Source organism: Entelurus aequoreus, linkage group LG05, assembly GCF_033978785.1.
Source record: "Entelurus aequoreus isolate RoL-2023_Sb linkage group LG05, RoL_Eaeq_v1.1, whole genome shotgun sequence".
Taxonomy (NCBI): domain Eukaryota; kingdom Metazoa; phylum Chordata; class Actinopteri; order Syngnathiformes; family Syngnathidae; genus Entelurus; species Entelurus aequoreus.
This window is the reverse complement of record NC_084735.1, coordinates 80,268,259-80,281,969: the sequence shown is the minus strand read 5'-3', so window position 1 is coordinate 80,281,969 and position 13,711 is coordinate 80,268,259. Positions and strand designations below refer to the sequence as shown.

Genomic DNA, 13,711 nt, shown 5'->3' with positions numbered 1-13,711 from the left:
TAATAACACGGTGGAACCTCGATTTACGAACCCCACCTTTTTTTTTTTTTTACAAACTTTTTGATTTACAAACCACGGACTGAATTATATTATTATGCTTTTTTCCCAGGTTTACTTGTACTAAAACAACCTGATAGCACACGCAAAGCTGATCTACTAAACATGTGCAAAGTCTTCATTAATATAAAAAATATATGCTGATCATCAAAACGCCCGCAATACTGGGAGGAGAAGAAATATGAAATATTACAATTATCGTCCATTCAGCAACATCATTTTATAATTTCGTAGCTGCTAAAGCATTTATGGGGCTGATGAAAACTAATTCAGTTGATACGTTTCAGTGTCTGCTGTCATTTATTTATTTAGGAAATATATCACTATAATATATTTCCATCTTTTTTTACCCGGTCACTTTGTCGTTGTTGCTAGGCAAAATTTGCACTGCACTTGCTGCCTCACATGGCAAGTAAATGGACGAGGACACACGGCAGGAACACACGTTAAGACGAGGGAGATGATGCAGAAGATAATAATACGGTGGGACCTCGATTTACGAACCCCACCGTTTTTACAAACTTTTTGATGTACAAACCACGGACTGAATAAAAATATGCTTTGGTGTGCGAACGTTTTATCCACCCATTTTGTGCCCGTCAGCACAGCCATTGTGGGCGGGTATGTCGTTATTCTCCGGGGCTTATTTAGTCAGCGCAACAGCGTCGTCGTTAGCCACGGTGCTAATTGCTATTATGTGTGGTTTTAAGTGTTTTTTAGCTTAGTTTTGCAAGTGCAATATGAGTTCAAATAAAGCAATGGACACGCAATGTGTGGTTTGGAAACATTCAAGAAGTATCCACAGCGTTGTCGATATTGTCCCCCCGCTGCCCTTTCTCCTGCTGAACGCCGGCAAGCTAAAGTGGATTTTTTTTTTTTTTTGCCCTAAACATTGTAACAGCCTGGCTGTTAATGTTTAAAAGTTTTGTGATTTAAAATTTTGAGGGCACCACAGGGCTAGTGACAGTGTGAGTGCGTGTCGGCAGGGCGGCTGCAAATGAAGACAGTTCAATAAGCAGTTATTGTTTTGACTTCACTTAATAGAACGCTATTTCATCACCTCCTTTTGTTTGTTTGATGTACAGTACTGTAAACAACTTTGTATTGTGTTCAAAGTGTACAAACGTTTACTAAAATACGGACTTTTGTCGAGGCTAGAACCCATTAATTTACATTGTTTCTTAGGGAAAAATTTGATTCAATATTCATACTTTTCGATTCATGAACCCTGTTCAAGTACCGATTAAGTTTGTAAATCGAGAGCGCAGACATCCGCCGGACCCTATCTCCCAATATTAAAAAAAGTCCTGAATACAGACAATGATCCGGATCACCTCAAAATGTATAATGGGGGCAATAAAGAACCCTCGATCTATTGACTCAATTGTTAGCTAGATTCTTGTTTCACATAAGGATTGTGAATGATAGACAGCACATCTATTTCCAAATTTTGCGTATTTCCAGTATGACTGATCTGATAATATGATCAGAGTGCAGAAGAGTTACTACAGTGACGTACAATCTCTGAAAATAGCCAAAGGTATTCGGAGTGGAATATTCAAACTGTGAGGGCACCACAGGGCTAGTGACAGTGTGAGTGCGTGTCGGCAGGGCGGCTGAAAATGAGGACAGTTTAGTTAGTAGTTATTGTTTCGACTTTGCTAAATAGAAAGCTAATTCATCACCCCCTTGTTATGTTTGTTTGATATGCAGTACTGTATCACACTTTATATTGTGTTCAAAGTGTACAAACTTTTACTAAAATATGGACTTTTGTCAAGGCTGGAACCCGTTATTCGTATTTACATTGTTTCTTAGGGAGAAATTTGATTCAATATTCTTACTTTTCTATTTATGAACCCCGTTCAAGAACAAATTAAGTTTGTAAATCGAGAGCGCAGAAATCCGCCAGACCCGATAGTAAAAAAGGTCCAGATTACCCTAACCCTATAAAATCCAAGGCAGAATTCACTACAGCAGAAACAAAAAGGAAAATGCAAGCTGCTCAGAAATATGTCAGAAAGGCTCATGTCAGAGCCATCAAACCAAAAAATGCAAACGTAATGTGTGAATGAACCAAAATAATGTGTAAATAATGTAAATAACTAGGTGAACCAACTGTGGCTGTGAAGTGAACACTAGTTAAGGTTGTAAATACTGTATAGAGTAGGCTAACCCATGTGGTTCCTGTGGATGTGAACACAAGTTGTAATTACTGTAGTGATTAAATTACATAGTGACTTAAACAGACATAGTGATTCATTTGGATGAACGGGGTATGTATTTATGTCAACTCTGTTGATCTTTTTTCCAATTCTTTAAACACTAAAACATCTTTAATGTTGCTGTTTTTTGCTAACTTTTGCATGTTCAATTGCTGAAAAACCAGGAGCTTTGTGTGGGGGGGGGGGGGGGGGGGGGGTTGCCCCTGTTGTCCCCCCACCAGGGCACCGCCTTGGACCTGGCTGGGAACCTGCGGCCCCTAGAACCCCACCTTATTTTCAGTCTTTTTCATTAAGTTCAAATCACAATAGCAGCACAAGCTAGCATTAGTTCACTGCTAGCAATGCGCCATTAAAATAGTGAGTCTGCGTTGGCGCTTATATATATTTTTTTAAAATATTTTTTATATTAATCTTCATATGTCTTACTTGTATTTTATTCTTGATACACACGCACAATTTTTACGGATTTATGCAGATCCCAAATGCAGATCAGCAGGTACCAGAAGGCAAGAAAAGTTGATTTTGTATAATATTGCGAAACAAAACGCCAGATAATATGTCTTACCTTATACACACACCATAATAATACTCCTATGTTTAATGCACCGACAATCCATCAAGCGGTGAGGCTTCATAGCTTACCAAAGTCGCACTAAAACATTTTGATACATGTTTGAGCGCCGTGTGTAATGTTCTATATTTTCAATGGCACATTTAAAATGTTGGTGTTGTTTACTTGAGACATATTGCCATCATACTGCAGCCTACACTTATCTCTTATGTTTGACTGCCATCTACTGGTCACACTTATCATTACACCATGTACCAAATAAAATAGCTCCTAGGTCGGTAAGCAAAACCAGAATTATTCCTTATATTAGGTGCACTGTCGAGTTTTGAGGGGAAAAAAAGGATTTTAAGTGCGCCTTATAGTCTGGAAAATACGGTATTTTCACGTACTTTGCAGATTGTAAATACAATTGGATATGGTTTAACGAATCCAATGAAACACAAACAAGCATATAAAGTCAACTTGTTTTCCCCACTCTACTGGTACTTTAAGGGCTGCATAATCGAGGCCGAAAAATGCGGTAAGATCCAAAGATGCCTGATGGGTTCTTATTTTTATCTTCTCCCGCCCGTCACTCAGGAAGAAAAGCTTCGGAAAACATCGTAGATAATGCATCAACATTCAAATTAAATACTTAAAGGGATATATTTGAGGATTTTTTTTTTTTTTTAGACTGTTTTTAACCTCACAAACAACAAAAAGTCAATGCAATTCCATCCATCGATCCAATTTCTACCGCTTGTCCCTCTCGGGACACCTTGGCAATTAATTGTCAAATTGAAAATTGAAGTTTAGCTCGCTAATGTAGCTAACAGATGTAGCAATATGCATAATTTACCAGCTCATTTGATGTTGTTGCTTGGCAAAATGTGTATAGCGTAATAATTCATCCAATGAAAGTAGATAAACAAAATAATAACATTTGAGATTGGGACATTTGGCAGGGACACGGTAAAAAATACAGAGGAAAATAATAACAAAAACAACAAAATTCCGCCCCAAAAAAAGACGACGGGAGCCCAACATGCCAGAGGTGTTCTCACTTTCTTTGTCTCCTCTTGCCCGTCACTCAGAAGCAGTTTTCCTGGAAAAACATCGTAGATAATGCATAAACATGAATATTTCACGTCTTTAAGCCCAGCAGATAGGGTTGTTTGGTGTCTGAAGAAAATGTGTCTGCGGGAAAATCCGAGTTTGTTTTATCTTTTCACTGTGATTACTCAAAAATATGAAAGAATTAAAATCAATGGTGTCCTGCATTATTGATATTTTAGGGCTCTAATTACTAAATACTGCATATTTCAGTTTTACTATAAAAAAAACTAAGTTGTTTTTGACAGACAAGCCATAAAACATTTTTTAAAATTTGTATTACTTTATATCAACTTGAAGTTGATATAGAGATTTACTGTAAGTGTTAAATAATTAAAAAATCTGACTTATTTTTAACATTTTAATGACTGAGACCCTTTATGGTCCCCGGGACCCCTAAAGGTAAAATAAATAAAAAATGCATATATTTTGTTATGGTTTGAAAATGAAAAATATCAAAATGGCCCCCACATGCTTTAATTTTTCCGTGTGCGGCCCTCTGTGGAAAAAGTTTGGACACCCCTGCACTAAACGGATAACATAACGAAACGGTAAGATGGAAAGACTTAAGTCAACATGACCATCGTTTTTGTAGTTAGAGCTCCGTAGTTTGTTGACGGCGCTATGCGCACCCTGAACTCCATTGTAAAAAAAATTGTTGTTTCTACATTTGTTGTTTGTTCTATTTTATTTTATGCTTAAATGTTCACATTGGTGAAGTTTGTAGATCTCTTACCTTGATTTCGGCAACGGTGTCATTTTGACAATTGTTTTGTTTACATCATAATTGTAATGTTTGAATGATGATGAATGTGTTGAGAATGTCAGTAATGTGTCGGTTTGAGGAAACACTAGATTAATTTTCCAAACACGTTTTTATTGCCAACATGAGAATGCGAAACAGGAAATGCTTCAAGTTTAATGGCTTTGTAAAAACACTGAGACAATGTCTAAGTTGATTGTGTTCTTCATAGTGTTTTTGAAACTGCACCCATTTTTTTCCTCAGAATTTTAAACTAGCTTGAAGTGTTTTGCCAAGAGTATTATTTGTAATGTGTACATTTTCAGAATGTGCTTGTTCTTTTTTTTAGCCGAATTCAAACTAAGAAAACAATCAGAAGTTGTCTTTATTTTTAAGTTACTATGCCATGATTTTACCAGTCCGGCCCACGTGGGAATAGATTTTCCTCCATGCGGTCCCTGAGTTAAAATGAGTTTGACACCCCTGCCCTAGATTGGTCACCAGCCAAGTGCGGGGCACATACAGTGGGTCTGGGTTAGTTTTTGCTACATCCGTCACTTAAAGCGTGATTAAAGAATGCGTGAAGAATGCACGACTGACCTGAGGATTTGTTGAAAAACTTCATACCGAACAATGTCTGATTGTGGGCAAACGCTTCAAGATATCGACTTTTCGTAAAAACTATCAGCGCCTCAAGGCTTTGAGGAACGTTCCGTTGTTCTCAGAGTTCCGATAAGTGGAGAAATGGCCGACTTAGAGCCAGCAGGAAAATAAGAATTGTTGGGGGTTTTTTCGCGCCGAAATCTAACATTGGAGTCAATGAGAGATTTAGCTGACTTTTTTGGATTTGAGGGCCACCATAAGCCAAATGGGACACATGACCTCCATAAAAGTGACATTTTCTGAGAGAGGACATGTGTGTCAATGTTTTAACTGAAACACATGACAGTGGGATAAAAGATGTGGCCATGAGGACAGGTTGGTCACCCCAAAAAAAAAGCACATTTTCGGGGCTTCCACGCTCTCGTACAAACCCCGTTCTCATATGAGTTGGGAAATTGTGTTAGATGTAAATATAAACGGAATACAATGATTTGCAAATCCTTTTAAACCCATATTCAATTGAATGCACTACAAAGACAAGATATTTGATGTTTAAACTCATTAACTTTATTATTTTTTTTGCAAATAATAATTAACTTAGAATTTCATGGCTGCAACACGTGCCAAAGTAGTTGGGAAAGGGCATGTTCACCACTGTGTTACATGGCCTTTCCTTTTAACAACACTCAATAAACAATTGGGAACTGAGGAAACTAATTGTTGAAGCTTTGAAAGTGGAATTCTTTCCCATGCTTGTTTTATGTAGAGCATCGGTCGTTCAACAGTCCGGGGTCTCCGCTGTCGTATTTTACGCTTCATAATGCTCCACACATTTTTGATGGGAGACAGGTCTGGACTGCAGGCGGGCCAGGAAAGTACCCGCACTCTTTTTTTTTACGAAGCCACGCTGTTGTAACACGTGCTGAATGTGGCTTGGCATTGTCTTGCTGAAATAAGCAGGGGCGTCCATGAAAAATACGGCACTTAGATGGCAGCATATGTTGTTCCAAAACCTGTATGTACCTTTCAGCATTAATGGTGCCTTCACAGACGTGTAAGTTACCCACTAATGCACCCCCATACCATCACAGATGCTGCCTTTTGAACTTTGCGTTGATAACAGTCCGGATGACACAATGTCGAATATTTCCAAAAACAATTTGAAATGTGGACTTTTCCACTTTGCATGAGTCCATGCAAAGTGGAAAAGTGTTCTGTGGTCTGACGAGTCCACATTTCAAATTGTTGTTGGAAATATTCGACGTTGTGTCATCCGGACTGTTGTTGATAAATGGCTTTCGCTTTGCATAGTAAAGCTTTAACTTGCACTTACAGATGTAGCGATGAACTGTGTTTAGTGACAGTGGTTTTCTGAAGTGTTCCTGAGCCCATGTGGTGATATCCTTTACACACTGATGTCGGTTTGTGATGCATTACCGCTTGAGGGATCGAAGGTCACGGGCATTCAATGTTGGTTTTCAGGCTTGCTACTTACGTGCAGTGATTTCTCCAGATTCTCTGAACCTTTTGATGATATTACGGACCGTAAATGGTGAAATCCCTAAATTCCTTGCAATAGCTGGTTGAGAAATGTTGTTCTTAAACTGTTGGACAATTTTCTCACGCATTCGTTGACAAAGTGGTGACCCTCGCCCCATCCTTGTTTGTGAATGACTGAGCATTTCATGGAAGCTGCTTTTATACCCAATCACGGCACCCACCTGTTCCCAATTAGCCTGTTCACCTGTGGGATGTTCCAAGTAAGTGTTTGATGAGCATTCCTCAACTTTCTCAGTCTTTTTTGCCACTTGTGCCAGCTTTTTTGAAACATGTTGCGGGCATCAAATTCCAAATGAGCTAATATTTGCGAAAAATAAGAAAGTTTTACGGTTTGAACATTAAATATCTTGTCTTTGCAGTCTATTCTGTTATATATAGGTTGAAAAGGATTTGCAAATCATTGTATTCTGTTTTTATTTACCATTTACACAACGTGCCAACGTCACTGGTTTTGTATATATATTATTGTTTTAGTGTTATCGTCCGATATCACTAAAACAAAGCCGATATACGTCAAAATACCAAATAAGAGGGAAACATTAAAGAAAGCAAAGGCTACAAAAAAGTACAGAGCTACCTATAGCCAGCTGTCTTTTCAGTGGAGCCATTTCTACATACAGCAACAAAAACACAAAAATTAAGCAATAAATAATACTAATTGCGCACATAAAATTGCACAGACAAACAAGAAAACAAGGCGTGGTGTTCCACCCCATGGTCTGCTGAGTAGATACTAATTGTCCTTAAGTCATAAGCCATTTGTCTTATGAAACATTGATGATATATGGATTACATTAATGCTTATGTCTTCCACTGCAAATATGAATAAATGCAAGCACGACCATGAATTGATTTACGTGGACCCCGACTTAAACAAGTTGAAAAACTTATTCGGGTGTTACCATTTAGTGGTCAATTGTACGGAATATGTACTGTACTGTGCAATCTATTAATAAAAGTTTAAATCTATCAATCAATCACATCCTCAGTTTCGAGCGCTACGATGCAAAGTGGTGTTGCCAACTCAGCGACGTTGTTGCTATATTTTTAAGCAGACTTTTTTTCCCCGCAAACACTGATCCGAAATCAGAGGAGAAGGCCTTGTACTCCCTCCGATTGAGTGGTATGAACAGAGCTACTTTCCCTGCTGCCTCAAAGTGGTCGTTGTCGTGTCAACAAGTGGTGAGGGCGACACACCCGCCAGATGGAGAAGGTCTACCGCGCAGTTGAGCAAAGCTTCTTCTTCCAGTGTGCTTTATTCCAGGAGCTGGCACTAATTAGAACTGACACTAAACTGCTCATGCAATTCGGCTCGGGGGCGCAAATTTGACAAAAGTCGGCCCAAACACGGCGGCGACTCGCAGAGCGACGTGTAAAAAAAACAAAAAAAAACGCCACCTGCTTTCAGTCAGTCCATTACAAAGCGTTAATGGTCGCTTTAGTCGGAGGAGGAGGAGGAGGAGGAGGTGTGACGGCTTGCCAAGCGGCAGCAGCCCCGCTTCCCTGATTAGCCGCCATAATGGATCCATTTCAGCCTGACCCAACGCCCCCCGGCTTTTTCGACCTGTCTTTTATTTGATTGAGGTAGCAATTTTCATCGTGTTTTCAAAAGATTTGATTGCTGATTTTCTATTTGGCTCAACAATGGTTGCAGAGAGGTGGAACAGTCCAGGTGAAATTATGCTCGGAAAAGTTTTGCTTCGGACATTTTCCCTTTCTATACCATGATTTTCCACAATTTTTTTTTTTTTTTTTTAATACAAATAAAATGTAGCTTATTTTTGACGGAAAAAATTATTGGAGAAATGTAGGCAAATGTATGCAAGCTTAAAGGCCTACTGAAAGCCACTACTACCGACCACGCAGTCTGATAGTTTATATATCAATGATGGAATCTTAACATTGCAACACATGCCAATACGGCCGGGGTAACTTATAAAGTGACATTTTAAATTTCCCGCTAAACTTCCGGTTGAAAACGTCTTTGTATGATGACGTATGCGAGTGACGTCACTAGTTAAACGGAAGTATTGGTACACCTTTGAATACAATACAAAAAAGCTCTGTTTTCATCTCAAAATTCCACAGTATTCTGGACATCTGTGTTGGTGAATCTTTTGCAATTTGTTTAATGAACAATGAAGACTGCAAAGAAGAAAGTTGTAGGTGGGATCGGTGTATTAGCGGCTGGCTGCAGCAACACAACCAGGAGGACTTTGACTTGGATAGCAGACGCGCTAGCCGCCGACCGCACGGATGATCGGGTGAAGTCCTTCGTCCTTCCGTCGATCGCTGTAACGCAGGTGAGCACGGGTGTTGATGAGCAGATGAGGGCTGGCTGGCGTAGGTGGAGCGCTAATGTTTTTATCATAGCTCTGTGAGGTCCCGTTGCTAAGTTAGCTTCAATGGCGTCGTTAGCGACAGCATTGTTAATCTTCGCCAAGCTGGAAAGCATTAACCGTGTATTTACATGTCCATGGTTTAATAGTTTTGTTGATATTCTGTCTATCCTTCCAGTCAGGGGTTTATTTATTTTGTTTATATCTGCATTTGAGCCCGATGCTATCACGTTAGCTCTGTAGCTAAAGTGCTTCACCGATGTATTGTCGTGGAGATAAAAGTCACAGTGAATGTCCATTTCGCGTTCTCGACTCTCATTTTCAAGAGGATATAGTATCCGAGGTGGTTTAAAATACAAATCCGTGATCCACAATAGAAAAAGGAGAAAGTGTGGAATCCAATGAACCCTTGTACCTAAGTTACGGTCAGAGCAAAAAAAGATACATCCTGCACTGCACTACAGTCCTTCACTCTCACTTTCCTCATCCACGAATCTTTCATCCTCGCTCAAATTAATAAGGTAATTGTTGCTTTCTCGGTCCGAATCTCTCTCGCTGCTGGTGTAAACAATAGGGAAATGTGAGCAGCACTCCAGCTTGTGACGTCACGCTACTTTTGGTTGGGGCAAGGCTTTTTTTTTATCAGCGACTAAAAGTTGCGAACTTTATCGTCGTTGTTCTCTACTAAATCCTTTCAGCAAAAATATGGCAAAATCGCGAAATGATCAAGTATGACACATAGAATGGATCTGCTATCCCCGTTTAAATAAAAAAAATTCATTTCAGTTGGCCTTTAACATCTAAACCAGGCAATTATTTTGACTCGGGGGGGCCAAATTTATAGAAAAAAAATGTGTCTGGGGGCCCGTATATCTGATTTTTAGGAACACTAATACAAAACCTCACAATAATGTCTGATTGAATGCTCAAAACGTTATGACAGACCGCCTTAAAAAACGGAATGGAATTCAAATGTTTTTTTACTGAATGGGACACCCAGAATGTACATGAACATAAAGAATGTGGGATTTACAATATTAACTATGACCGATAAAACATTGAATATTGACTACTACGGATCTGGATAGCATTTATCGGCCGATAAATGCGTTAAAATGTAATATCGGAAATTATCGGTATCTGTTTTTTTATTATCTGTATCGGGTTTTTTTTTTATTTATTTTTTTATTTTTTATTAAATCAACATAAAAACACAAGATACACTTACAATTAGTGCACCAACCCAAAAAACCTCCCTCCCCCCATTTCTTTCTGTTATCAATATTCTGGTTCCTACATTATATATCAATATATATCAATACAGTCTGCAAGGGATACAGTCCGTAAGCACACATGATTGTGCGTGCTGCTGGTCCACTAATAGTACTAACCTTTAACAGTTAATTTTACTCATTTTCATTAATTACTAGTTTCTATGTAACTGTTTTTATATTGTTTTACTTTCTTTTTTATTCAAGAAAATGTTTTTAATTTAGTTATCTTATTGTATTATTTTTTAAAAAAAGTACCTTATCTTCACCATACCTGGTTGTCCAAATTAGGCATAATAATGTGTTAATTCCACGACTGCATATATCGGTTGATATCGGTATCGGTTGATATCGGTATCGGTAATTAAAGAGTTGGACAATATCGGAATATCGGATATCGGCAAAAAGCCATTATCGGACATCCCTATGACTACATATAAACGTCACCTACCCTCTCGATCCAAATATTTTACAATCAAGCGAAATGCAACAAACAGCGTAATCTGATACATCTGATATATCACTAAGCTTTAGAACTTTGTTGTAAAAATCTCCCTGACACCCGCATTTCAGACTGGCCGCTCTGGACACACTCTGTGGATTTTTGGAAACCGAGGTATGACACTAACAAACTGTAAAGACTACATGGACTTATCGCGCCATCCTTGCCTTCCCCCTTCCTTCCAGTTCGATACCGCCACATGGAGAATGGCCACCTTCAGATCCGCGGCATCAAGAAGGTCGACGAGGGCACGTACACCTGCGAGGCTCGCGTCATGCAGACGGGAGAGCTCTCCTTCAAGATGATCGAGGTGGTCGTAAACGGTGAGCCCTTTTTTGTCTCGATTGCACTAACGATACTTTTTGCCAAACGTGTTGATGCTATTTCGTCTCTGCTTTTAGTGCTCCCCACCATCCGTGCCAGGCAGTCCGAGTTCAACGCCACCGCCGACATCGGTAGCACCGCCCTCTTGGCTTGCGACGCAGACGGCTTCCCCGAACCCACCGTCACATGGGCCTAGTACGTGAGATCTCGCCCGCTAAGTGTTCACAGCGTGCTGATTAGCATGCATTGATACAAATTAAGGTAGTTGACGGATTCCAGAAGTTCCAAGGCTGGAATGTCGCTAGTCTGGAACCTTTAGGTTTGAACACAAGCTGTTCCAAATTGTTTCGGATTGAAGAGAAAACAAACCGAAAACTAAATCTGCACAGTGTACAAACTGCAAGTAATAAAATAAATTATTCGTAAAATGAACAGTTAAATTAATAATATTTCAAACGAAAATGCATTTTTTGTATTTTGTCGCTTGTTTCCGTTATGTCGCGCAGTCGTTTACCCCTGAATTGTTTGTGCCAATTTTGAAACATATTTTTTCGGATAATTTGGGCAGTTTGTTTAAAAAATAAATAATAAATGGGTTATACTTGTATAGCGCTTTTCTACCTTCAAGGTACTCAAAGCGCTTTGACACTATTTCCACATTCACCCATTCACACACACATTCACACACTGATGACGGGAGCTGCCATACATCCTTAAAGTTATTTTTTTTTTAAATTGGAAATTGTTAAAAAAAAATAAAATAAAATAACAACAACTTAACAAATAATCCATTCCTGGGTCAAACGAAAAAAATGATCTTTTAAAATAATTCCCTTGTTCTTAAAGTTATACAAAACAAAAACAAAAAAATATATATATATTTAAAAAAATTAAATCCTCAACAAATAATCCAACCATCCATCCATCCATTTTCTACCGCTTGTCCCTTTCGGGGTCGCGAGGGGTGCTGGAGCCTATCTCAGCTACATTCGGGCGGAAGGCTTGGTACACCCTGGACAAGTCGCCACAAATAATAATAAAATCAAATTCTTAAAGATATATATTTAAAAAAATAAGCTTGCTAAACAGTAAACTGTAAAAACACGATAAAATAGTCACTGTCAAAGTTAAGGACAAAGGCGCATGATGGTGATGATGATGATGTACACATCTTCTACAACAAGATTTTATTCGGTCAAATTCAGAGTTATTTTTAGTTCTATTATTTATTCCAATTTAAATAAAAAAAATTTAAAAAATGTGGTGCGGCCTGCCAAAGCCACCCGATCATTTTGTTGTTTGTCCAAAATGACAGTAAATGATCCCATCTTGTCCCAAAGCAGCCTTAGCGTGAACCCCAAATATATACGTACTGTATATATATTTTTCCCTCGGCACCCATTGATGGATATGCTGTGGCTCCACCTGTTGTGTGGGGCATGATGATGATGATGATGATGATGATGATGATGATGATGATGATGATGATGAAGATGCCCGAGCCACAGCAGAGTTGTCGCGGACGTGAGTGGAAAACCGAGGCCAACCAAGCTTTAGTTTCCTGAAGGCTGCCAGCAAGGCTGTCCTTTATGTCAAGACCATTTTTTTCCACAAAAACGTCCAAAAGACTTCCTTTTGTTGGCCTCGTGGGTTGTCGGACTCAACACCCTGTTTCATCTGGCCTTTTTTTTTTTGTTGCTTTCTGTGGTCCACAGTAACAACGTCGTCCTTGAGTCTGGCGATAAGTACAGCCTGAACGAGGACGGCTCGGAGCTGCTGATAAGGGAGGTGGTCAAAGTGGATGAAGGAGATTACACCTGCATCGCCAGGAACAAAGCGGGGGAGACGAGCCAGGAAGTCAGTCTCAACGTCTTCGGTGAGGGACAGAAAAACGTACTCAGTACAGTTCGCGTTTGCCTTTTTGCCACTGGATCGTATGCCAAGGCTAAACAGGAAGTGTCTGTTTTAAGGACAGAACTGTCCGGGTCCTGAAATTGACTCCCAACAACTTAAACTTCATAGTTTTTGTGTTTCCTGTTTTGTTAGTTTTGCAGCCTAAAAACAGTGCAATTAAAATATATATTTTTAAATATTTGTTTTCCTTTGACAAATCAAGAAAAGCCATGGCATAAGGTAGAAACAAAGTAATTAAAATGTACTTGAAAATAGTCCAAAATAAATGAGAAGAAAAACGTACGTATTATTTTTAGGAATTAAACATGTTCTTTTCAAATTGAGTCACTAAAAAGTCATCACAATTAATGAAAAACACAAATTACATGCACAAAAGCAATATGTAAATATAGTTAATAATGTATGTAAAATAGTTCAAATTAATTTAGAAATATTTTATAATTTATTTGGAAAAAAACAAAGATTTTTGTTGATACGTAGACATGGAAATACATCGAAAATACACCTTAGT

At 38.8% G+C, this 13,711-nt stretch overlaps 1 protein-coding gene across 2 annotated transcripts in view; it reads left to right on the top strand.

Annotated features, from left to right (window-relative positions):
• The window catches only part of LOC133651091 (neural cell adhesion molecule 1-like), an 881,445-nt gene that overhangs the window by 449,727 nt on the left and 418,007 nt on the right, over positions 1-13,711 (top strand). For both annotated transcript variants that reach the window (XM_062049028.1, XM_062049029.1), the window contains exons 6-8: positions 11,148-11,285; positions 11,364-11,481; positions 13,002-13,162. In XM_062049028.1, coding sequence (XP_061905012.1) covers positions 11,148-11,285; positions 11,364-11,481; positions 13,002-13,162 — 417 coding nt within the window. The remainder of the gene's footprint in view (positions 1-11,147; positions 11,286-11,363; positions 11,482-13,001; positions 13,163-13,711) is intronic.